Raw genomic sequence first — 25,348 nt, forward strand, 5'->3', positions numbered from 1 at the left:
TTTGTCATAACCTAGCTCGTGCCAAGACTCGATCTCCCGCTGAAGACACAAACCTTAGAGCCTTGCCTTCAAGGCTGCATCAGTTGCGCCATGGCAAGAAGAGCTCACACTCACATCAACTGCAACAGGTTGCTGAGGCCATGAGCTTGGTGAATGTGTCTCCGCAATGGACCATCACTGCATGGGCCTCCCAGATGCAGGAGCAAAAAACTGAGTTAAATGGTCTCCTGAACAGGTTCAAGCACCAAACCCAGCAGCAACTTGATCAAATAAATGGCTTATCACAGACCTTGTCCCAGCACTTAAATATGATTCAAGCCCAACGTCCGGCTGCAGCCCTATTTCCAGCTCTGGCGAACCTGACCAGACGTGGAATCCATGATTCAACTCCAACCACCTTCGAGGTATAGTGGTGATCCTAAGGAGTGCCGAGAGTTCTGTTATGGAGTCTCAATTTAGTGGACCCTTGGGCCGACCTGCAGGAGACTGGGATAGGTGTTCAATGTCTCTAGTATGTGGCAGGCCGGGAGGCAGATGTTCAGGCAGGACGTAGAGGTGCTCTTCACCCTGGAAGCTGATGCTCCCCTGGGAGGAGCCCGTAGGAGCCCAGCCGCTGGGACTTAGGCGGCTTCACCCTTGGAAGCCAAAGCCCCCCCTTGGGAGGAGCCCGTAGGGGCCCGGCCGCTGGGACTTAGGCGGGTTGATGATCAGGACTGAGAACTGGAACCAGACTAGAACAGTAGACAGGAACTGTAGCAAGACTCGGGTACTGGAACTAGGCAGGAACTGTAGCAGGCAAGCAGGAACCAAGCAGGTACTGAAGCAGGCAAGCAGGAACGGAGCGAGTGCCGAGGCAACTCACTCCGGGGCATGAAGCAACAGGGAACCAGGTGGTAAACCCATTGCAAGGCAAAGAATGAGTGTCCGTGGCCGGCTTATCAAGGCCGCAGCGTCTGACGTCAGGAACTGGGCGGAGTCACCTCTGGCGGGAAACGGCCTAGAAAAGCGCCCAAGTGGCGCATGCGTGCGCCTAGAATCAGGGCGTCCATGGGAGGCTTCCCGTTGGCACAGTCCCCTCAGGGATGCCACCGAACAGGCCGCAAACCAGGCCTCCAGAAGTGGGAGCAGGTCCAGGAGCACGAGGTAAGGGTCTGGTCGTGGCACTCGTGGCCAGAAGCATAACAGTACCTCCCCTCTCACGCCCCTCTTAGCCGGGCCGGGTTTATTTTGGTGGTCCAGATGGAACTGCCGTAATAAGTCCTTGTCAAGGATGTTATGGGCCGGTTCCCAAGAGTTATCCTCGGGTCCGCAACCCTCCCAGGCAAGCAAGTACTTGCAGCGTCGTTGATGGAACTGGACATCCAAGATCTCACGTACTTGATACGTAACATCGTCCGGTACTGAAGGATCCGATGGCTCAGGAACCCGGGAGTGGTATCTGGATAAAACAAGAGCCTTCAGCAATGACACATGGAACACGTCATGTATGCACATGGAGGAGGGTAGGCGTAGCCGGTATGAGACTGCTCCCATTCGTTTGGCGACTCGAAAAGGCCCACAGAATCTCGGAGCAAGTCTTCGAGACAGGATTCATAGCTGTAGATTTTTAGTACTAAGCCAGACGCGGTCTCCAGGAAGGAAGGTAGGCGCTGGCTGACGATGCCTATCCGCCTATTTCTTGGCGGACTGGGTGGCTTTACTGAGCTTTCCCTGGATAGAAGTCCATAAGGAAAGAAGCTGGCGGGCTGAAAGTTGCACTGCCGGGAGTGCACTAGGTTCAGGCGAAGGCAAGGGCGGTCAAAGTTGCTTCCCATAAATAACGAAGAAAGGTGAACTTCCAGTAGCAGCATGCATGTGATTATTATACGAGAACTCCGCCCACGGGAGTAACTTGGCCCAATTATATTGTCGTTCATTCACGAACGAACGGAGAAAAGTCTTTAAAGTTCGGTTAGTCCGTTCCGTTTGCCCATTAGTCTGGGAATAGAACGCAGACGAAAGACTAAGTTGCACACTGAAGCATTTGCAAAGTGCTTCCCAATATCGAGCAGTAAACTGTGGTCCACGATCGGAGACTATATCCTGGGGAAGACCGTGAAGTCTAAACACATGCTGAGCGAAGAGATTGGCTAGGTCAGGTGCAGAAGGCAATTTGGCAAGGGGACAAAGTGAGCCATCTTGGAGAATTGGTCTACGGTCACCCAAATGACCGAATTACCTCCTGAGATGGGAAGGTCCACAACAAAGTCGGTGGAGATGTGTGTCCAAGGCTCCACCGTGATGGGTATTGGTTGTAACAGGCCCCTGGGCCTCCCGATGAGCGTCTTCTGGACAGCACAGGTAGGGCAAGAGGCCACAAAGGCTTGGACATCCTGTCTCACCGTCGGCCACCAGTAGAATTGGTTCAACAAGTCCAAGGTCCCTTTATAGCCAGCATGGCCCCCAGTGAGGGAGTCATGGGCCCAAGTGAGGACTGCTCTCCGGGAGCGACGTGGAACGATGGTCTTTCCTTGGGAGGACACCAAGGTTGCTGCGAGGCTCACTTTCGCGGGATCCAAGATATACTGGGGAGTGTCAGGAGTCTCTTTGACTTCAGAAGAGCGCGAGAGCGCATCGGCTCAAACATTCTTAGAGCCAGGTCGGTAGTGTAGAGTAAAGTTAAACCGATCAAAAAACAGCGACCACCGAGCTTGCCTTGGGTTCAGGCGTTGGGCTTGCTTCAAGAATGCCAAGTTTTTGTGGTCGGTGTAAATCGTAACCGGGTGGTTGGCTCCCTCCAACCACTGTCTCCATTCCTCCAGGGCAAGTTTCATGGCTAGCAACTCTTTATCACCAATATAATAGTTGCTCTCTGCCTGCGAGAATTTCTTCGAGAAATATGAACAAGGTAACAATTGTCCCGAATCAGAGTACTGGCTCAGCACGGCCCCCACAGCCACATTGGCGGCATCAACTTCCACCACAAAGGGCCAGCTGGGATCCGGATGACGAAGGCAGGTGTCTAACAAGAACGCTTCCTTGAGGGCCTCGAAGGCTTGGCAGGCGAGAACAGGCCAATCCACCGCATTGGCCCCCTTTCAGGTGAGGGCAGTCAACGGGGCCACAATACGGGAATAGTTGGGAATAAAGTGACGGTAGAAATTGGAAAAGCCGAGGAAGCGTTGCAACGCTTTGAGGCCCTTCGGCCGGGGCCAATTCATAATGGCCACCACTTTCTCAGGATCCATTTGAAAGCCTGTTGCAGAGATTATGTAGCCCAGGAACGGCAGGGACGTCTTCTCGAAACTACATTTTTCAAGTTTCGCGTACAGACCATGCTCCCTCAGTATTTGGAACACTTGACGGACTTGCTGATGGTGTGAAGGCATGTCCTGGGAATAGACTAGCACATCGGCGAGGTAGACGATTACGCAGGTGTTCAGAAGGTCCCGAAACACCTCATTCATAAGGTGCTGGAACACCGCTGGAGCATTACATAAGCCGAAAAGCATCACAAGATATTCTTAATGCCCGTCTCTGGTATTAAAAGCAGTTTTCTACTCGTCTCCGGGACAAATTCTGACTAAGTTGTAAGCACCTCGTAAGTCCAACTTTGTGAAAATCTTCGCTCCCTGGAGCCTATCGAGGAGCTCCAGGATTAGCAGGAGCGGGTAACGATCCCGCTTGGTAATGGAATTTAGGCCTCAATAGTCTATACACGGTCTCAGCGAGCCGTCCTTCTTGCTGACAAAGAAGAAGCCTGCCCCTGCAGGCGACTTGGATGAGCGAATAAACCCCTTGGCCAGATGCTCTGAAATATACTCGGACATGGCCCGGGTTTCAGGTAACGATAAGGGATATACCCTTCCTCGGGGGGGCATAGTTCCAGGTAACAGGTCTATAGCACAGTCATACGGACGATGCTGCGGAAGGATCTCCGCCTTGGTCTTGGAAAAAACATCCGTAAAGTCCTCATAAGGTGCTGGAGGACCTAGGGCAGAGTGCATCAACGGGAGTGCGGGAGCCCTAGGCACTTTCATACAATTAGCTAGGCAGAAAGGGCTCCACTTGACAATCTGTAGAGTATCCCACTGAATCGTGGGTGAATGCTTCTGTAACCACGGCAACCCTAGCACCGCAAGGTGGACAGCCTTATCCAACACTAGGATCTCCTCCGAATGGATCACCCCGGTGTGGACAGTAATGGGTGCCGTGGACATCAGGACAGGTCCTGGAAGGAGCGTCCCCTGGATGGAGGTAATTCGCAACGGGACCTCCCGTCTATGCGTAGGAATTTGCAACTGGGAGACTAAGTCCTGCAGGATGAAATTACCTCCGGCTCCAGAATCCAGGAACGCAATGGTCTCAATGGACCCTCCAGGGTATTCCAGGGTAACAGGCACAGTACATTGAGGAGCTGTAGCACAGCCTAGGAGGAGCTCCTCCTGACCTCCTAGGCTTTGGTGTTTTCTGCACGCTCCTGGCAGCGTGCCAAGAAGTGGCCCTTCTGGCCACAATATAAGCACAATTTCAACAAACGGTGATGTTGCCTCTCTTCAGCAGAGAGCGGGGCCCGTCCCAGCTGCATAGGTTCGCAGGTAGGAGCGTCTGGATGAGAAGTCTTAGGAGAAGACGCAGATCTCACTGACACAGAAGCAGAACTGTGGCAAGAGGAGTGCTGCTCCTTGGCACGTTGTTGTAGGCGGCGGTCAATGTGGGCAGCCGTCTCTATCAAGGCGTTGAGGTCCTCCAGCAGATCTCGGGCAGCAATCTCATCCTTTATGCGTCCGGAGAGGCCCTCCAAGAAGATGGCCTTAAGACTACCATCCTGCCAACCTACTTCTTGGGCTAAAGTCCGGAATTCCATAGCATAGTCTGCCAAGGAGCGAGCCCCCTAACGAAGTTGCAGCAGATCCGATGTAGCCATAGCTACTCGGGTGGGCTCATCAAAGACCTGTCGGAAGTTCGAGATGAACTGTTGTAAGTTCGTTAGTGAGGGATCATTGTTTTCCCAAAGGGGAGAAGCCCATATTAAGGCTTTCCCATCAAACAGGGACAGGCTATAAGCCACTTTCACCGCATCCGAGAGGAACTGCCGAGGCAACAGGGAGAACCGTATAAAACATTGGTTCAGAAAGCCGCGGCAGGTCCTTAAATCACCAGCGTAATGAGAGGGTGCCGGCAGCTGAGTCACCGAAGAGTCTTGGCCCTCGGATACTGGTTCTGAGGCAGACGAGGCCCTGGCATCCAATCAGGCCGTTAATTCCCCTACCGAACCAGTAAGGACCTCGAGGTACTGTTGTTGATACTGCAGCTGCTGGGCCAACCCTGGCAGGTCCAAGGGGACAGGCGTATCCGCCGAGTCCATGGCCTTGCAATCTGTTATGGAGTCTCAATTTAGTGAACCCTTGGGCCGACCTGCAGGAGACTGGGATAGGTGTTCAATATCTCTAGTACATGGCAGGCCAGGAGGCAGATGTTCAGGCAGGACGTAGGGGTGCTCTTTACCCTAGAAGCTGACGCTCCCCCGGGAGGAGCCCTTAGGGGCCTGGCCGCTGGGACTTAGGCGGGTTGATGATCAGGACTGAGAACCGGAACCAGACTAGAACAGTAGACAGGAACTGTAGCAAGACTCGGGTACTAGAACCACGCGGGAACTGTAGCAAGACTCGGGTACTAGAACCAGACAGGAACTGTAGCAGGACTCGGGTACTGGAACCAGGCAGGAACTGTAGCAAGACTCGGGTACTGGAACCAGGCAGGAACTGTAGCAGGACTCAGGTACTGGAACCAGGCAGGAACTGTAGCAGGCAAGCAGGAACCAAGCAGGTACTGTAGCAGGCAAGCAGGAACGGAGCGAGTGCCGAGGCAACTCACTCCGGGGCACGAAGCAACAGGGAACCAGGTGGTAAACCCCTTGCAAGGCAAAGACTGAGTGTCCGCAACCGGCTTATCAAGGCTGCGGCGTCTGATGTCAGGAACTGGGCGGAGTCACCTCCTGCTCTCTCCTCCTGCTCTCTCACCCTCCCGCCCCCCAACACACATTCTCTGTCACCGGCATGCCGCGGGACGCACTCTGTTCATGGCGAAGACGAAGGCCCGGCGCTCTGTTCGCGGCGAAAAGGGAAGGCCCCCGTGTGCCGCGAACGGAGCGCTGGGCCTTCATCTTCGCCACGAAAGGAGCGCGGCACACGGGGGCCTTCCCTTTTCGCTGCGAATGGCGCACCGGGCCTTCATCTTTGCCGCGAACAGAGCGTGTGCCATGGGATGCGCTCCGTTCGCGGCATACCGGGGGTCTCCTCTGCAATTTTCTGTGCAGAATTTGGCAATTCTGCGCAAATTCTGCATTCCGCAGTAGCGTAGAATTCCCCCAGGAGTAATATATATACATATAAATGTATGTGGATATATAAGTTGACATACACAGAGAAATGAGCGAAAGGATATTTGTTTGTGTCTAATATTTTTGTTGGGGGTTCCAGGGGATCCTTATTCTCATAAAATGAATGGCAAGTAAATTGTTGGCAATATAGAAGGCAGCAATCCTAATCAGGAGCGTGAAGTAGGAATTCTTGCTCCTGTGCTAGTAGCCAGGGAGTGAATGTTGGTGATGGTATCAGATTTTGGTTATAATGGAGATTTGGAAACCAAAACTAACAATTGTCTTTGGACAATTCTAACTTTGGCATAGGGGTAATAAGGAACTGAGGCAGCACCGGAGGCTTATATGGAGAAGGGCCTCAATGATAAGCTTTTGGTCTCTGCCTTCATCTGCTGGCCACTTGTACAGACTGGTCTGTCAGGACTACAGGAAAGCTAATTAGAAGGTAAGAACCTAATTGAACCATTGAGATCATTCCCAACATACCCTGGCTTATGACTGCAGCTCTCTCCTGTAAAGGTATGTAGAAATAAATTTGGGGGGTGACACTACCCCAAAAAGAAAAAGCCCAGTAAAGAGGAAGTTTGTGCTACTACTGAGCAGACACCAGAATCTGAATATTTCTTTTTGTGCCCTGTGAATACTAAGGAGACAACATCCTTGTCTCAGAAATGCCAAGTGGCTCAGTTAAAGGAAAGAGATTTCAGACCAGCTCTGGATTTCTAACAATTCCATTTTGGTGCATTTTGGCTTCCCTACTCTCTCTCTCTCTCTCTCTCAGATTCAGATAACTTTATTGGCATGACAACTTTACTTCTGGTGCCAATGTAATATGCAGAATGATTAAAATAAAAGGGTGGGCAAAAAAATAACAAAATGGTCATAAGGTACTCTCTCTAGCCCCACCTCCCAAGAGTACTCTCATGTGGAGGATTGTCTTAACGCTGGACCAGCAACCAAACATCCCATTGTCTCTGGAGCCGGGTCGTGACGTCATCTTCCGTTTCTGCGCACTGAGCCAAGAATCTCGTCAGGCCGTCTGTGTGCGTAAAATGACGTGCACTCTGCGAGTCCTGAAGCTCCGCGGCACCCCTTACTCGTTAGCAACTGCCCTCAGCAGTGAGTGCTCAGGGTAGCGGGTGGCAGGTGTGTGCAAAGTCGCTACCGCCCCGCGTCTGTCCTCGCCCTCCTCCTCCGTCGCCGACCAGCGGCAGTCAATGGTTGGGCCGGAGGATGCTGGAGGGCGGGTGGCTCCTGCGCTCGTGTGCTCCACGAAGGAGCGGGCGGAGCTGAGGATGGTGGGGGGCTGTTCGCATGAGGAGAAGCAGCGGCTAGCCGGCGGGAGTGTGGAGCGAGGCCCCCCGTGCCCGACCCTGCAGGTCAAGGCGGCACTGCCCGGCTGCCGCTCCGGTGACCAGGGGAGGCCGAAGTCCGCTCTGCTCGGTGGCCCGGCGGACGGGAAAATCACCAACGGCGAAGTGGAGTACTGGCGAGCCGAAGAGTATGAGCCGGAGCTGGCCGCAGCCGGGCAGCAGCAGCGGGAGGAAGGAAAGGTGCCCAACGGCGGCTTCCTCGGCCCTAGCACTTGCTGCCTGCTGACCCAGGAGGTGAATGCCAACAGCGACCAGCACAAGTGCTGCTTCCCGGCCCTGGAGGTTCAGAGAATGGGCTGGAGTCGGAGGGAGGCTGTGGCTCAGGGCCCCGGCGGACGCAGTTGCTTGGGAGCAGAGGATGGGACGCATCCAGAGAAACCTGGTACCAGCTCAGAAACACTGCAAGGATGTGCTAAGGCCTCGCAGGACTCGTTGCTGCTAAACAAGGTTCATGCTGCGCTTTCTGCAGGAACCGAGGAGAATGTTCTATCGCAGGGAAACGCATCAGAGCCATCAGATCTTAGGACTAAGGATCGGGGGAGCTCTTCTTCGGCAAGTTCCAGTCCATCTCCTGTCAGTGCCCGTGCGGTCTCTGCTTACTTTGTGTCTGCTGATATAAACAGAATAACGTTTATGGACGTTAATCTGAATTCTAGGAATACTTTTGAAGTCAGCCGTCGCCAGAGTGCCCCAGAGAACCTGCCCGATGGGTTAACTTTGTCTGGAGATCCATCATCTGATTCAGGGACAAAACCCAAGAAACCTGGGTTCGCAGATTTTTTTACAAGGTAATATTGGTTATTTTTATAACGGTTCTAACTAGTCTGAAGGCAAAATGTTATGCTCTTTATGAAAATTGTAAAGCCTTTGTAGTTCATATTATTGTTAAACCATTTGTGCACAGTGCGGTTGCAGAAATATATATATTTACTATCCTAGTATAATGATTTATTGGAAAATTGATACACTTTTTTAAGGGGAATCTTATGTTTATATGCATTCAGTTTGATCTAAAGTGATTTAGTTCCAGATAGAGGATTAAAGTAGTTACCTTACAAAATTCATATTGAAAACATAAAATAAGTGTTGCATTTGAAATATAGCATTTTTTGTATTTAAAAATGTTCAAATTACATAGTTTGACTGTCTACATGTAAATAAAGGAGCAAGAAGATTTTGGATAAATAAAAACTTGAAGAAATTTGCAATGCACATAGCCTTACTTTTGTTTATAAAGGATGAGCTATTATCCTTAACAGCTAAAATTTATTGTGATGGTATTATTATTACATTTAGTTGATGTTCTCTTAGTATAAAAAATGTACTATTTATTTTGTTCCTCTGTATGATGCACATCTATGTCCATCACAATGGATATTAACTTGTACTAGAGTTTAATGAATATTTTGTTCGCTTGAGGAATTTGAGTGTAAATCATTAGTTACTCGTGACTGTCAACAGATGGGGCGTTCTGCTTTTGTCAACAGTTTTGCAAAGTCAGCTAAGTGGGGAAAATATGACATGAAGCAAAAGCTGTACAATTTATTGTACAATATCTCATAAGTATCTAATTGTAATACTCATCCTATCAATTTAAAATTTTACCAACTCATTGAAAAATTTCTAAGCAGTTCTGAAACTCTAGGAGCAGCCATATGGTAAAAAGCCAGACGTTACCATGCACTCATTAGATCAGACTGGTTCCTCAGAACCCATTTCATGCAACTAATTTACTGTTGTGAATGTAATTAATTGTTCTCCATTTGTTCAGATGGATTTTAGATGAAAAACTTAAACATACAAAAATCATAACTTAATGAAGGATGTTTTTGTTTAAAAGGTATTTGTTGTGTGCTCTGCTATAGTATTCTTTAGTATACAAAGATTACATTTTATGCTTTTAAAAAATTGGTCTTCCAATAACAAGACTAATAGGTTCCAGGATGCTTTGAAGAGTAAATAGATAAATTAGGTGAAAAGCAGAGATGTAAATTGACTTAGGAATGCTCTTAAATAGTTTACTTTTAAGAGATGGACATTCTTGAGCATAATTCATGATTATAACTGGCAGAACTACCTTGCATATAATGTCTGTTAAACTCTGTTTAAAACCCCAGGACTGAACAATGTAGGTGAAATTGAAATTGCCTACTCATCCTGTATACAAATCACATAATTTGAATTAAAATAATGTGATGCAGTTGGCTTTTAAGCTGTATAGGTATTTATACGAGTGCCTTGAGCATGTTGCTACAACCTGTTGCTGTGCTGAGATTTCTGCATTCTTATCCAGTTAGTCCTATATTGATTTTACTGAGATATGTTGTGTTCGTAATTCTGTTTTATTTCAAGTTTACTCCTTCTGCATTTTTACCCAGTTTAGTCTTGTTGATGGATATCAAGTTTAGTCCTTATTGAAGTCTCCAGGTTATAACTGTTACACCCACAGGTCTCTGTATATTACCATTCTACAATGTTGTACCCCACCTTGGGTGAATGTTTTTATTCAAAAAGGTAGGAAATACATCAAAATAAATTAAAATACAATAAGTCCACAAACAAGTAGTAGGTAATATTTGTTATTGAACTATTAGTGTATTAAAATAAAGGAAGTATTCTTGAAAGCTACCAACTTATTACCTGCAATTTACTTTTTAAATGTTTTATTTTAGTGCTCTTTTGGTTTTTCAGGCAGCTAGCTATAGAACATAAGAAATTGTCATGCTAGGTCAGACCAAGGGTCCATCAAGCCCAGCATCCTGTTTCCAACAGAGGCCAAACCAGGCCACAAGAACCTGGCAATTACCCAAACACCAAGAAGATCCCATGCTACTTTTTTACTCGATGCACAATAAAGCTCTGGAATTTGTTGCCAGAGGATGTGGTTAGTGCAGTTAGTGTAGCTGGGTTCAAAAAAGGTTTGGATAAGTTCTTGGAGGAGAAGTCCATTAACGGCTATTAATCAGATTTACTTAGGGAATAGCCACTGCTATTAATTGCATCAGTAGCATGGGATCTTCTTAGTGTTTGGGTAATTGCCAGGTTCATGTGGCCTGGTTTGGCCTCTGTTGGAAACAGGATGCTGGGCTTGATGGACCCTTGGTCTGACCCAGCATGGCAATTTCTTTTGTTATGTTCTTACTGATGCAATTAATACCGTAGCAGTGACATAGCTTCCTGATATGTGATTACATATTAGATGAGTAAAAAATTTGCCTTGGATCCTATGTTTTAGTCTTGAACGCCTTCCTTCCCAAAATATGGGGAGCTCAGGAAATATTTTAAGAGACTAAACAACTAATATGTACACAATGTAGAACAATATTTAGAAAACTTGGGTGTCAGCCACAGTTTTTAGGAGCCAGGCTTAACATTTATTTTTCTTAACTTTTTTTTGATTGTTTTCTTTTTTTTTTTTTTTTTTTGAACTCCAGGATTTGGTTTGTCTTTTTTTTTTTTTTTTTTTTTGGGATGACTTATTTTATGCCCTTGTATGTATTTTGGAGTTTTTCAATCTTGTTTGTCTTTTTTTTTTTTTTGGTCTTAGAATTTGTTTTTTTGCTTGAAATCTATTTCTCTTCCCCCCCCCCCCCCACCTCAATCCACCACCTGTTCTCATCTTTCCTCTTCTTTCTCTGAGTGAGTAGGGAGTAGCACAGGCCACAGCAGCTCTCTTTAGGCCTGGGCCTGTTGTACTACCTTTGACTTCAATAGACACTTGGCACCAATTTTTAGATGACCTGGCACGCAAGGTTCTCTAATATCTAATATTATACATTTTCAATTGTCATAAAAAATGTTTCAGAATACTTTTGAAACATTAAGGGCCAGATTCACTAATGCTTTTCGTCCATTCTTTGTCTAAAGTGGAAAAATGCTTTGTGAATCAGGCCCTAAATGGACTACTTGTTCCAGTCAATTAATTGTAGGCAGATAAGGTTCTGAAACAGAGTCCTTGGGACTCATTCTTTTCCTGGCAATGAAGGTATAAGATAAACAGATGAGTGTTATGAAAAACTCTGGCTAAAAATATTCAGGGTTTTTTAGGGCAGGCCTTGTTCAGTACTTTCATACACCATACATGGTACACTATGCAGTTGTTTGTTTTCAATAGAGAAGTGCTTCATTATTAACAATATTTATTATGTATTTAGCAATGTTGGTGTGCACAGCACTGTAGATAATCATGATTACAAGGTCCCTGCCTCTAAACAATTATAGACTGATTGAACTTTAAGACGTTACATCAGCAGTACTAGCTAGATAAGGATGGTCAAACTATGGCCTGTGAGCTATGTCCAGCCCTGTCAGCTTTTCCTATGTGTCTATAAGTTCAATTTATACCACAGAGAATTTATGCAGTAAGGTTCCTAGTTCCAATTCTGGCTCTAACAGCCACCAGCGAAGAGTCTCCAGTGTTACCTCTGAGTAGCAGGAAGGGAGCATATAGAAAGACATGATTTAATGGAACACAGTCAACATGGATTTACCCAAGGGAGGTCTTGCCTAACAAACCTGCTTCATTTTTTTTGAAGGGGTTAATAAACATGGATAAAGGTGAACCGGTAGATGTAGTGTATTTGGATTTTCAGAAGGCATTTGACAAAGTCCCTCATGAGAGGCTTCTAAGAAAACTAAAAAGTCATGGGATAGGAGGCGACATCCTTTCGTGGATTACAAACTGGTTAAAAGACAGGAAACAGAGTAGGATTAAATGGTCAATTTTCTCAGTGGAAAAGGGTAAACAGTGGAGTGCCTCAGGGATCTGTACTTGGACCGGTGCTTTTCAATATATATATATATATATATAATTGATTTGGAAAGGAATACGATGAGTGAGGTTATCAAATTTGCGGATGATACAAAATTATTCAGAGTAGTTAAATCACAAGCAGATTGTGATACATTACAGGAAGACCTTGCAAGACTGGAAGATTGGGCATCCAAATGGCAGATGAAATTTAATGTGACAAGTGCAAGGTGTTGCATATAGGGAAAAATAACCCTTGCTGTAGTTACAAGATATTAGGTTCCATATTAGGAGCTACCACCCAGGAAAAAGATCTAGGCATCATAGTGGATAATACTTTAAAATCGTCAGCTCAGTGTGCTGCAGCAGTCAAAAAAGCAAACAGAATGTTAGGAATTATTTGGAAGGGAATGGTTAATAGAACGGAAAATGTCATAATGCCTCTATATCGCTCCATGGTGAGACCGCACCTTGAATACTGTGTACAATTCTGGTCGCTTTATCTCAAAAAAGATATAGTTGCGATGGAGAAGGTACAGAGAAGGGCAACCAAAATGATAAAGGGGATGGAACAGCTCCCCTATGAGGAAAGGCTGAAGAGGTTATGGCTGTTCAGCTTGGCGAAGAGACGGCTGAGGGAGGGATATGATAGAGGTCTTTAAGATCATGAGAGGCGTTGAACGAGTAGATGTGAATCAGCTATTTACACTTTCGAATAATAGAAGGACTAGGGGGCATTCCATGAAGTTAGCAAGAGGCACATTTAAGACTAATAGGAGAAAATTCTTTTTCACTCAATGCACAATAAAGCTCTGGAATTTGTTGCCAGAGGATGTGGTTAGTGCAGTTAGTGTAGCTGGGTTAAAAAAAGGTTTGGATAAGTTCTTGGAGAAGTCCATTAACGGCTATTAATCAAATGTACTTAGGGAATAGCCATTGCTATTGCATCAGTAGCATGGGATCTTCTTAGTGTTTGGGTAATTGCCAGGTTCTTGTGGTCTGGTTTGGCCTCTGTTAGAAATAGGATGCTAGGCTTGATGGACCCTTGGTCTGACCCAGCATGACAAGTTCTTATGTTCTTAAGAAGCTTTGCAGGTGATTTAAAAGCAGAAGAGGATCTGCTTGGACCCAGTGCAGCTCTCATCCTCCCCTTCCCTGGTACTGGGGAGGGGACTATCTGCAGGGCCAATTGATACATGACTTTTGTGTCTACACTGTCTTGCTAATCAACTTATCTTCTGAAGTTGCTTCTCTTCTGTTACTCAGCAGCACCAGAGTCTGTTTCTTTAAAGCTAGAGAGAGATATTGCAGTCATAAGATGAGAGAGAATGTTGGAAGGACTGAGATGAAAGTAAGAGACTGATTAGGAAGCTGGGCTGGAGAGAAAATGAGCACATGAGTTTGGGAAGTAGAGAGGGCATCACTTTTTAATGGGGAGATGGGAGGCTCGGAAAGAGGGTAAGATGGTGTGGGAGATGAAGAAAGGGTAGAGAGAGTGAGTGAGTGTGTGCTGGGTTTTGGGTGGAGGAGAGTGTGGTAGGGTTCAGTTTGAATTGAAGGAGAGAGAGTATGGTGGAGTCTGGCCTGGAATACAATATCCACGCTCTGCTGTGGCCATCAGGCCAAAAGTTAGCCCACCCTTGAGCTAGATGATGCAGATGGTTTTCTTAGTCTTCTTTCTATTGATCTAATTCCTAGGCTTATTTGTTTTTTATTGTTCTAATAGTTAATATATTGTGGCTAAGATTACAGTCATGGCTATTTTACTATTTTGTATCCCGATATCGTCACATACCATTTAATCAAAACCAGAAACTTTCTCCTGGGGGAATTCTGCCTCGAGCATTTGTGCAGAATTCTTCTCCTATGCAGAATTCTGCATTTGCCCCACAGAATTATGTACGGAGCCCAGGAAGCAACAGCCATGACTGTGGAAGCCTACCCAGGCCAGAAGAGAGGAAAGATTAAGGTCTGTGTTGGTGTCATTTGGAAGTAAGAGAGGCTAGCCTGCTGTTGATCCTATGTGGACATGAAGAGAGTTAGGAGAGTCGGTGTTGGCCCACACATGCTGGCAGAGTGGAGCCTGCAGCATTATCCTTGGTCTGTGCAGCCCAAACAAAGAAGGGAGCAGTGGGGGGGGGGGGGGGTCCAGTGGAGCCTGAATAAAAGAAGTGGGAGTCTTCCTAAAGAGTGGATGGCAGACAGAAATCTAGAGGGTCTTACTAAGTTGGGAAGGGCAGACAGAGAAATCTAGGAGTCTTGTTTGGTTGAGGGGAAAGAACTGAGGAAGGGGGGAGCTTTCTGTCTGCCTCTGAGGAGTTAAGCATGGAGAGAGGGCAGACAGAGAAAGCTGGGGGAGGGGGTGTCTTGTGAGATATGTGCCTGAAGTTTGAAAGCAACACAGATTCTGGCTGAGGCCAATCCGCAAAGGAGTCTGGGTATTTGAAATTCTGGCCATGAGGACTTCAAATTGACCCTAGCTTGGAGAGACTCTGGGAGACATCTGGACTGTATTTGGAGCTGTTCAAATATGATGAAGGGTCATGAGATCACAAAGAGCAGGTGGACGAAGTTACATTCTCACAGGATACCGTTTCGACTTCAGGGGCCCCAGTGAAATCAGAGAGTCCTGGAGATCTCCCTGAGGATGAAAAATTGATAGGACAAAGAACCAACAGAAGATTGACAGTGAGCAGCAGGCACGTGGGCCTCAATTGGGCCTCAAGGTGGGAGGGGGGAACAGGGTACTTAGATTTGAGTTTGTCGTATTTGGACACAAGACACGTGGTATGTGATCCTCCCATAGATTCAAGCACTATGGGGATTGAGACTGTCTGTGTTTATCTATAAAAAAAAAAAAAAAGAGGACTTTACTAATGTACAGGGAGATACACAGAATTAGTCTTGTCAAGTGGGAACTACTACTCCGTATCTCCCAGAGGTACCAAGTTTGCTTTTTAATATGCAATAATAAACTTAAATTTGTTTCTGCTAAATTTGGTGTGGTACTTTTGTGTTCGAGGCAGCACCCTTAAGCTGATTTAATGCTTAACACTTGCTAAGGGGGTAACCAGAGAGAAAGCTAGAGGGTCTAGTTGGGTGAGACCTGGCGGAGTAGAAAGAGGTGGGGAGGGTGTCAAGCCTTGTAGGGGGCTCAGAGAGGAAACGGTATTTTGGGGTGGGGGGGAGAAAGCTGAAATTTTGCTGGGATGAGTGGAGAGAGAACTGGGAGGGGGGGGGGCAGAAAGAGTGTGATGATATTATCTGAACAAATTAGTCTGCAGATTTTTAATTATGAAAGTATTATTCAAAGGACAATAAGTTCCAGCAATACTATTCCCTGTTAGTAATAGATATGGCTCTGAGTTCCGGTATAAGAGGTTTTATCCTGTAGAAGTAGTCACTATCAAATTTATATTAAATCTTTTAAATGTTCTAGTTTATGATCTAGAAGATATAGTCTAGAAGGACTTTTCACTTCTTAAACTTGAGGACTCCAAACAGTCTGATTTTTAGGCTAACTATATAGTTAATATATTCATCAGATAATCTGGTTCTGAGACCAAAATATAAGTTGAATTTTATTTTTTGTTCCATGAAAACCAGACCTGTTTCTGCCTCTCATGGACCACAGTTGATTACCTTTCTTCATTTTGCAGCTGCTTTATGACTCACAGAGAAGTTCTAGAAGAGCCGTCATAGAGAGACCTACTCCTTAAAACAGAGCTTTCCAAAGTGTGTGTCGCGACACTTTACTGTGTCGCCTGAGGTGTGCCGGTGTGTCGCGCAAGCCCGGTGCATGTGACACACCGGCAAGTGCAGGGGCCGGGAACCCATGGCTCCGAGCCAGATATGGCTCTTTTGAGGGCTGCATCTGGCTCGCAGACAAGTGTCGCCACACTTTCCCGCTGACCCAGCTGCTCCCCGGTCCTCCTCTGCCCGGGCGGAACGCGGCAGGACAGCTGGAGTCAGCGGCACCGGCGTGCTCTCTTCTCCCCCCCCCCGGAAGAGGAAGTGGAGAGTATCGGGTGAGTGCGCGGCAAGAAGAGGCCACGCTAGTGCGCTCAGCATCGGCCCGAAGAAAAGAAGACTGCAGCGCGGCTCGGAGGAAAATGAAGAGCTTCAACCGTGGCCGATGGGACTCCGCCTCCGCGAGGGCTGAAAATGAAGAGGTTAGCGTTGGGAGGAGGCTGCTGCTGTTGCGAGTTCCCGGGGTGGGGGAGAGAGCGAGTGAATGAGCGAGCATTCACACTCTCTCTCCCCCACCCCGGGAACTCGCGGCAGCAGCAGCCTCCTCCCAACGCTAACCTCTTCATTTTCAGCCCTCGCGGAGGCGGAGTCCCATCGGCCGCGATTGAAGCTCTTCATTTTCCTCCGAGCCGCGCTGCAGTCTTCTTTTCTTCGGGCCGATGCTGAGCGCACTAGCGTGGCCTCTTCTTGCCGCGCACTCACCCGATACTCTCTCCACTTCCTCTTCCGGGCCGCGGGGCCCTGTGTGTGTGTATGAGAGAGTGAGAGATTGCATGTATGTGAATGATTGAGAGCCTGTACATGTGGAAGAGAGTATGTCTGTGATTGAGAGCCTGCCTGTGAGAGAGAGAGAGCATGAATGTAAGTTTACCATTGGGAACCTGTATGTGTAAGTTTGTGATTGAAAACCTGTTTGTGTGAAAGAGTATGTGTGTATGATTGAGATCCTTTGTGTGTGAGAGAAATCATGTGTATGTATGATTAAGAGCCTGTGTTTAAATGAGAGAGAGAGACCATGTGTGTCTGTGTGTGATTGAGAGCTGATTTAGGTGAGGGAGCATGTGAGTATGTGATTGAGAGCCTGTGTGTAAATGAGAGAAAGAGAGGACATGTTTGTAAGCATGTGAATGAGAGTCTGTGTGTGAGAAAAAGACAGCATGTATGTGTGTGATTGAAAGCCTGTGTGTGTAAGCGTGAAAAGATAGACAGCATGTGTGTAAATGTGTAATTAAGAGCCTATATAAGTGAGAGAGAAAAAACATGTGTATATGTGAGTACTGAGAGCATGTGTGTATAGGTGTGTCATTGAGAGCCAGTGTGAGAGAGAGCGCTGGTATGTTACTGAGAGAGGAGAAAGTTCCAAGCAAACCACCCCTCCTCCTGCTAATTCAGAACAATCTCAGGAGACCTGGATATCAAACGTTCCCAGGTATGCAAAGCAAAAAAATGTTTGTATCATTATTTTTCATTACTGGGTCTTTGTGTCTGCTATTTTGAAATATTTTGTTGGTATCTGGAAATGTTTTATATGAGTTTTTTTAATTATTGGATATTCCACTCATCAGCTGTTTCGAAATATGTTCTTTTTGTTAGTACAGTTTTACTGCTGCTGATTTTATATTTCTTGATTTGTTTTATAAGGATGGGTGATGTTTCTTTTTTCCTTTGTTACACTGCATACAACCTCTGGTTTGCTAGTAGACTGAATTACTGTGTCCCGAAATTATGTTTGTCTAAAAAGTGTGTCACCAACATGAAAAGTTTGGAAAGCTCTGCCTTAAAACAACAGGCCTGTTGTACTAAGGCTTTTTTCCCTTTCCCTGAGTTATGGGAGGGGAGGGGGGAAAGTTAGTAAACAGTCTTGCACTGATCTCCAAATTTCAAAACTATTTGGTTTACTTTAAAAGTTTTTACTTAGCTAGTTGTGTGTTTTAGGGCATTGTAATAGTTTTGTTGGATACACAGAATTGTTGCTTTAGGCATATTGACATCAATCCTTCAGTTCATTACTCGGTAAAATGTAAATGTGTTGCTGGAGCTAGTTCAGCAGTGCAACCACAGAATTATTTGCTGTAGGGGCTGCATTATTTCTCTGATTAGAAGAGTTGGTTGTGTACATCATCTTTTTGGTATGTAACCCAAGAGGGATATGAAACCATTCCCAAGTAAATGCACAGAAAAGGAGATTGGGAGGCATCATTAAGTTGAAGTATTTATTAGCTACTTAACACTTCTATACTGCTTCTTGACATACATACCACAGTACAAAAATCATAAAAGATGAGTCCCTATTCAGTAAAGTTTACAATCGAATCAAGACAAACATACAGGGCAAAAGAGACTTTGTCCAGTTAAAGCAAGAGCCAAATTTCAATGTACTGTTTAATCTGCTATTTTTTTGTTCAGTGTTTTAGCTAAAAAAATATTCATTAGTCAAAGCTATAGCTGATGTGTTATTTATTTGCAAGCCTGGTAGAGGGCTAGCCTGCTGACTCGGTGGCAAGTGCTGTGCACTATTATGTAGAAGATACATGGACTAGCTAGAATTGTGGATGCTGTAAAGCTGTATTCACATCCTTTTAGGGGGAGGGACTCTGCCTTTGTTCAACAGTGACTTCTCATGGCCAGAGTTAGCTAGGATTTGCGTTAACCAGGTACTGGAGGGAGCTTGTTTGTTGATGTGATGGCCGAGTTAGGAGTGAGATATAAAAACAAGGGACACCCCTCCCTCAGGTTGCTAGTGGTGCCATTGCACAATGGAGGCCAGTTCCAATTTGAGGTAGAAGGCCAAAAATGCAAGAAGAAACATTAGGATTGAAATAATAAAAAAAAAAGTATTGGTAGGCATTTGATCAATTTTGATTTGCTGGTATAACTTTTTTCTGGATTTTCTGATGCATTGTTGGGGTGTGCAGTGGAATGAGTTTTAGGCCATTTCAGATTGCAAGAGAAGCATGTTTTAAAACTATAGTGATGCTTAGAAATCATGACCCTTGCCTTATCTACTCACATTTCTTCAGTTAGATTTCTTGTTTAAGCATTCAACCCCTTTGGGGATGTATTAAAACTATTGACACAATTTCAAGCATTAAAGCCGCCTACTAATCATTTAAGAATTGATCATGTTTGTGGCAGTAGTAAGACCATGCATAATCTATGCATGTGTGTGTGCCAGAGCTCATGTTTCAATATAGTGTTGCCTATGTTAGTGTTATACTGTTTCCTTTTCTTCCTAGATTAGTTTGGTGAAATTCAAATTGTGGTAGAATTGTAGATTTTACATAGCTGCAATAGAAGTGTTGAATGCAATGTGCTCAGACAATTTCCTGTAGAAACTCTGTACAGTGCACTATTTTTGGATCATTTTATTGCCTTGTAGCTATTTAAAAAAAAACAACTGATGGTGACTTCATATCACTTTGAATGATAATTTAAGTTAATGGTAATGAAATCTGGAAAAAAAAAAAGTCATGCTAATGTTTATCACTGGGTATATGCATCTGTTTGGGTTGCTTTTCCAACCAAGGTCTTTCTCTTGTGACAAGAATGTTTGTTTATAAGGAGTTACTTTTTTTTTGTTTGATAAATTGCAGAATTTGTCATGTTCAGTTTCACATTTTATATGTAAAAAAAACAAGTAGCATGTATATAGTAGAGATGTGAATCGTTTTCCATATCGTCTTAACGATAGAAATCGTGTGGCAGGAGAAGAAAATCGTGTTTGGCACGATTATTTCGTTGAAAAACCGTTAAAAATCGTTTTTTCCGATTAGTGCGCACTAACTCCCCGTTAGTGCGCACTAACTCAAAATGATACAAATAGACACTTTCCAGGTCACTGAAGGTCAGTTAGGAATGAATATGTGTTCCTATTGGCTGGCAGCCCTCTTATCTATTGATGTTACCAAGGTTACCACTGAGGTGATGGTTGGGGGGATGGGAAATGGAACTGGAAACTCATGAACACCAACAGAAAATGAAACAAAGTGTTCACACTTCCCAGGTCAGTAAAGGTCACTTAGGAATGAATATGTATTCCTATTGGCTGGCTGTGCTCTTATCTATTGATGTTACCAAGGTTACCACTGAGGTAATGGTTGGGGGGATGTGAAATGGAAACAGTTGGAAGCTTGACAAAAAAAGTAATGTGATGATCAGCACTCACGTGACTAGAACTTCTTTGTTTATTATTTTTGTTAGCAGACACGTGCATGTTGAATTTGCCAATCACTGTGCATTTTAGAAAGGTGGTCCTGGCTGGAACTGTACACAGATCAAATATATGTAATTGATTGTTGGTAAGTGTATTTTTTAAGTAGCCACACTGGCACAAGTATGTTTACTTTTCCTCCTACTTAACTCACTAGCTCAGCTTTGTAAGAAGGGCTTCTCTGCTTGAGTGAGGGTCAGGCAGCTCCCCCCTGTCTGTGAAGCCAGCCTCTCACTAGTAATGCAGGGAGGGAGCTGTCTCAGACTTCACCATCCTCCCCCCCCCCCCCCCCTCACCCACACACCATTCACTAGCTGGGACATGGGGGAAGTCAGGAGTGAGGGTCAGGCAGCTCCCCCTGTCTGTGAAGCCAGCCTCTCACTAGTAATGCAGGGAGGGAGCTGTCTCAGACTTCACCATCCTCCCCCCCCCCCTCACCCACACACCATTCACTAGCTGGGACATGGGGGAAGTCAGGAGTGAGGGTCAGGCAGCTCCCCCCTGTCTGTGAAGCCAGCCTCTCACTAGTAATGCAGGGAGGGAGCTGTCTCAGACTTCACCATCCTCCCCCCCCCCCCCTCACCCACACACCATTCACTAGCTGGGACATGGGGGAAGTCAGGAGTGAGGGTCAGGCAGCTCCCCCCTGTCTGTGAAGCCAGCCTCTCACTAGTAATGCAGGGAGGGAGCTGTCTCAGACTTCACCATCCTCCCCCCCCCCCTCACCCCACACACCATTCACTAGCTGGGACATGGGGGAAGTCAGGAGTGAGGGTCAGGCAGCTCCCCCCTGTCTGTGAAGCCAGCCTCTCACTAGTAATGCAGGGAGGGAGCTGTCTCAGACTTCACCATCCTCCCCCCCCCCTCACCCACACACCATTCACTAGCTGGGACATGGGGGAAGTCAGGAGTGAGGGTCAGGCAGCTCCCCCCTGTCTGTGAAGCCAGCCTCTCACTAGTAATGCAGGGAGGGAGCTGTCTCAGACTTCACCATCCTCCTCCCCCCCCCCCCCCTCACCCACACACCATTCACTAGCTGGGACATGGGGGAAGTCAGGAGTGAGGGTCAGGCAGCTCCCCCCTGTCTGTGAAGCCAGCCTCTCACTAGTAATGCAGGGAGGGAGCTGTCTCAGACTTCACCATCCTCCCCCCCCCCTCACCCACACACCATTCACTAGCTGGGACATGGGGGAAGTCAGGAGTGAGGGTCAGGCAGCTCCCCCCTGTCTGTGAAGCCAGCCTCTCACTAGTAATGCAGGGAGGGAGCTGTCTCAGACTTCACCATCCTCCCCCCCCCCCCCCCCTCACCCACACACCATTCACTAGCTGGGACATGGGGGAAGTCAGGAGTGAGGGTCAGGCAGCTCCCCCCTGTCTGTGAAGCCAGCCTCTCACTAGTAATGCAGGGAGGGAGCTGTCTCAGACTGGTATCAGGGTTAGGGCACTGTGTGCAGGAAGATCACAACACTCCTGGTATTAATAGGGATAGGGCACTGTAAGAGATGACTGTAGTAGATTGAATAAAGATCTGATGTTTCTGCTCTCCTCACACCAAACAAAAACAACACACAAGCAGAGAAGCCCTTCTTACAAAGCTGAGCTAGTGAGTTAAGTAGGAGGAAAAGTAAACATACTTGTGCCAGTGTGGCTACTTAAAAAATACACTTACCAACAATCAATTACATATATTTGAACTGTGTACAGTTCCAGCCAGGACCACCTTTCTAAAATGCACAGTGATTGGCAAATTCAACATGCACTAGCATTTCAGGTGCCTGCTAACAAAAATAATAAACAAACAAGTTCTAGTCACGTGAGTGCTGATCATTACATTACTTTTTTTGTCAAGCTTCCAACTGTTTCCATTTCACATCCCCCCAACCATTACCTCAGTGTTAGCCTTGGTAACATCAATAGATAAGAGCACAGCCAGCCAATAGGAATACATACATACATATTCATTCCTAAGTGACCTTTACTGACCTGGGAAGTGTGAACACTTTGTTTCATTTTCTGTTGGTGTTCGTTAGTTTCCAGTTCCATTTCCCATCCCCCCAACCATCACCTCAGTGGTAAGCTTGGTAATATCAATAGATAAGAGGGCAGCCAGCCAATAGGAACACATATTCATTCCTAACTGACCTTCAGTGACCTGGAAAGTGTTTATTTGTATCATTTTCAGTTAGTGCGCACTAAATCGAGTTAGTGCGCACTAAATCGAGTTAGTGCGCACTAAATCGAGTTAGTGCGCACTAAATCGAGTTAGTGCGCACTAAATCGAGTTAGTGCGCACTAAATCGAGTTAGTGCGCACTAACTCCCGTTAGTGCGCACTAACACGATTTAACGATTTTTAACGATAAATCGTTAGAATTTCTATTGTATCGTGTTCTATAACGATTTAAGACGATATTAACATTATCGGACGATAATTTTAATCGTTGAAAAACGATTCACATCCCTAGTATATAGTATGAAGTAAGACAAAAATTGTCTATCCTGCATTGTGCCGCAATATTCCTATCATTGGAATTTCTCCAAGGGGCTTCTCTTATTTTCCTGCCTTGGTTTTCACTTGAAGTTTTAGTGTGTTTAGTTATATTACATTTAAAGATAAGTGTCAATTCTGGCACAAATCCTGGAGGCTAGAGTGGCAGCAATAATTAGACGAAATCTTGAGGGAATAATAGCCAAGTCCCAATTGCAGTCTGGCAGCCCCCATGTTTCCTTGAAGGAGCAAGGTCACCTAGAATGAGAGTATCACTTGGTGTAGCTCAAAGTGATCCTGTAGCTAAGACCTGCTGTCCAAGTGATGCCATATCCTCTCGTACCAAGGTTGGGTCTCCAGGGGCTTGTGCCTAGCAGGAAAGAGCTAGGATGGCCGTCATGGTGGGTGATTCAGTCCTTAAGATTGTAGGTAGCTGGGTGGTTGGTGGATGTGAGCATCGCTTGGTAACTTGCCTGCTGAGTGCAATGGTGGTGGACCTCATGTCACTTAGATACAATTTTAGACAGTTCTGATGAGGAACTGGATGTCATGATATATGTGAGTACCAACAACATAGGAAGGTGTGAAATGGAGGTTCTGGATGCCAAATTTAGGATTTTAGGTGGAAAGTTGAAATCCAGAGCCTCTAGGTTAGCATTCTCTGAAATGCTGCCTGTTCCACACACAGGCCCTCAGAGGGAGGTAAAGGTCCAGAGTCTCAGTGCATTGATAAGATAATGGTGCAGGGAAGAGTGTTTTGTTGGAACTGGGCAACATTTTGAGGAAGAAGGAGCCTATTCTGAAAGGATGGGCTCTACCTTAACCAGGCTGGAACCAGGCTGATGGTGCTAATGTGTTAAAAACTGCTCGCTCTTCTTTTTAAACTGGAATATGGGGGGAAAGTTGACAGTCGCGCAGCAGCACATGATTTGGAGGGAGGTATCTTCAAAGGATGCTAACAAAACAGGGGAGTTAGAGCATCCCAATAGAGAAGTTCCTATAAAGGCAAAAGTAGCCAAGGTTCCTTTAAGAAAAAAGATTAAGACTCCAAATTATCCCTATCAGGGTATGGATATAATTTTCTGTTTCTTTGCCGAAGATTTGCAGTTGTTTTTTGAGATCTTGGGGGATGTGGATGAAGCCATCCAAAAGATAAGGTTATTAAAATCATTTCTTGGATAAGTCAGAATCTGCTAGTAATGTAAAAAACACAAATATTTACACAAGGAATAAAAACAATGCAAATGTCATTACAGAAAGGAGTGTGAAGGCAGACTCTGTTATTTAGGAGTGTTAAATACAGGATTTACCCCACGGCAACAGTTAACTGTTGTAAGAAAAGGCTCTTTCAAATTAAGGTCAATTAAACAATTGAGATATATACTGAACAAGAACATAAGAAAATGCCATACTGGGTCAGACCAAGGGTCCATCAAGCCCAGCATCCTGTTTCCAACAGTGGCCAATCCAGGCCATAAGAACCTGGCAAGTACCCAAAAACTAAGTCTATTCCATGTAACCATTGCTAATGGCAGTGGCTATTCTCTAAGTGAACTTAATAGCAGGTAATGGACTTCTCCTCCAAGAACTTATCCAATCCTTTTTTAAACACAGCTATACTAACTGCACTAACCACATTCTCTGGCAACAAATTCCAGAGTTTAATTGTGCGTTGAGTAAAAAAGAACTTTCTCCGATTAGTTTTAAATGTACCCCATGTTAACTTCATGGAGTGCCCCCTAGTCTTTCTACTATCTGAAAGAGTAAATAACCGATTCACATCTACCCGTTCTAGACCTCTCATGATTTTAAACACCTCTATCATATCCCCCCTCAGTCGTCTCTTCTCCAAGCTGAAAAGTCCTAACCTCTTTAGTCTTTCCTAATAGGGGTGATTTTAGAACAGCAAAGCAGGTTTTATTTATTTATTTATTTAATATATATATTTCTATACCGGACTTCACGAATAGAATTCACATCAGGCCGGTTTACATGGAACTTAGGGGATGAACAAGTGTAACCAAAAACGAGAAGGCTGAATCAAGCAAAGTTACATAAAACAAGGGCATTGAACTTGGGGGCTAGAGTAGCCAGGAAGAAAGGTAGAGCGGAAAAGCAACAGATAAATAATATATGACTGGTTATGAGATTGGTAATTATTAGAGATGTGAATCGGAACCAGAATCGGATCCGATTTCAGTTCTGATTCACATCTCTAGTAATTATCTCATTCCTTAGGCTGAGTTCGAAGTGACATTTTGACTAGGGGAAGGCTTGGAGGAAAAGCCACGTCTTCAGTTGTCTTCGAAAGGTATGAAGGCAAGGTTCCAGTCTTAGGTCAGTCGGAAGTCTGTTGCAGAGTACCGGGCCTGCTGTGGAGAAGGTTTTAGTGTATTGTGCTTAGATTATTACAATGG

General features: G+C 45.6%; 1 protein-coding gene across 2 annotated transcripts in view; it reads left to right on the forward strand.

The window, feature by feature from the left end:
- Positions 1 to 7,311: 7,311 nt before the first annotated feature.
- Positions 7,312 to 25,348, forward strand: part of TBC1D12 (TBC1 domain family member 12) — a 253,268-nt gene continuing 235,231 nt past the window's right edge. For both annotated transcript variants that reach the window (XM_029609872.1, XM_029609873.1), the window contains exon 1: positions 7,312 to 8,522. In XM_029609872.1, coding sequence (XP_029465732.1) covers positions 7,579 to 8,522 — 944 coding nt within the window. In that variant the 5' untranslated portion in view covers positions 7,312 to 7,578. The remainder of the gene's footprint in view (positions 8,523 to 25,348) is intronic.

This window comes from Rhinatrema bivittatum, chromosome 7, assembly GCF_901001135.1.
Source record: "Rhinatrema bivittatum chromosome 7, aRhiBiv1.1, whole genome shotgun sequence".
NCBI lineage: Eukaryota > Metazoa > Chordata > Amphibia > Gymnophiona > Rhinatrematidae > Rhinatrema > Rhinatrema bivittatum.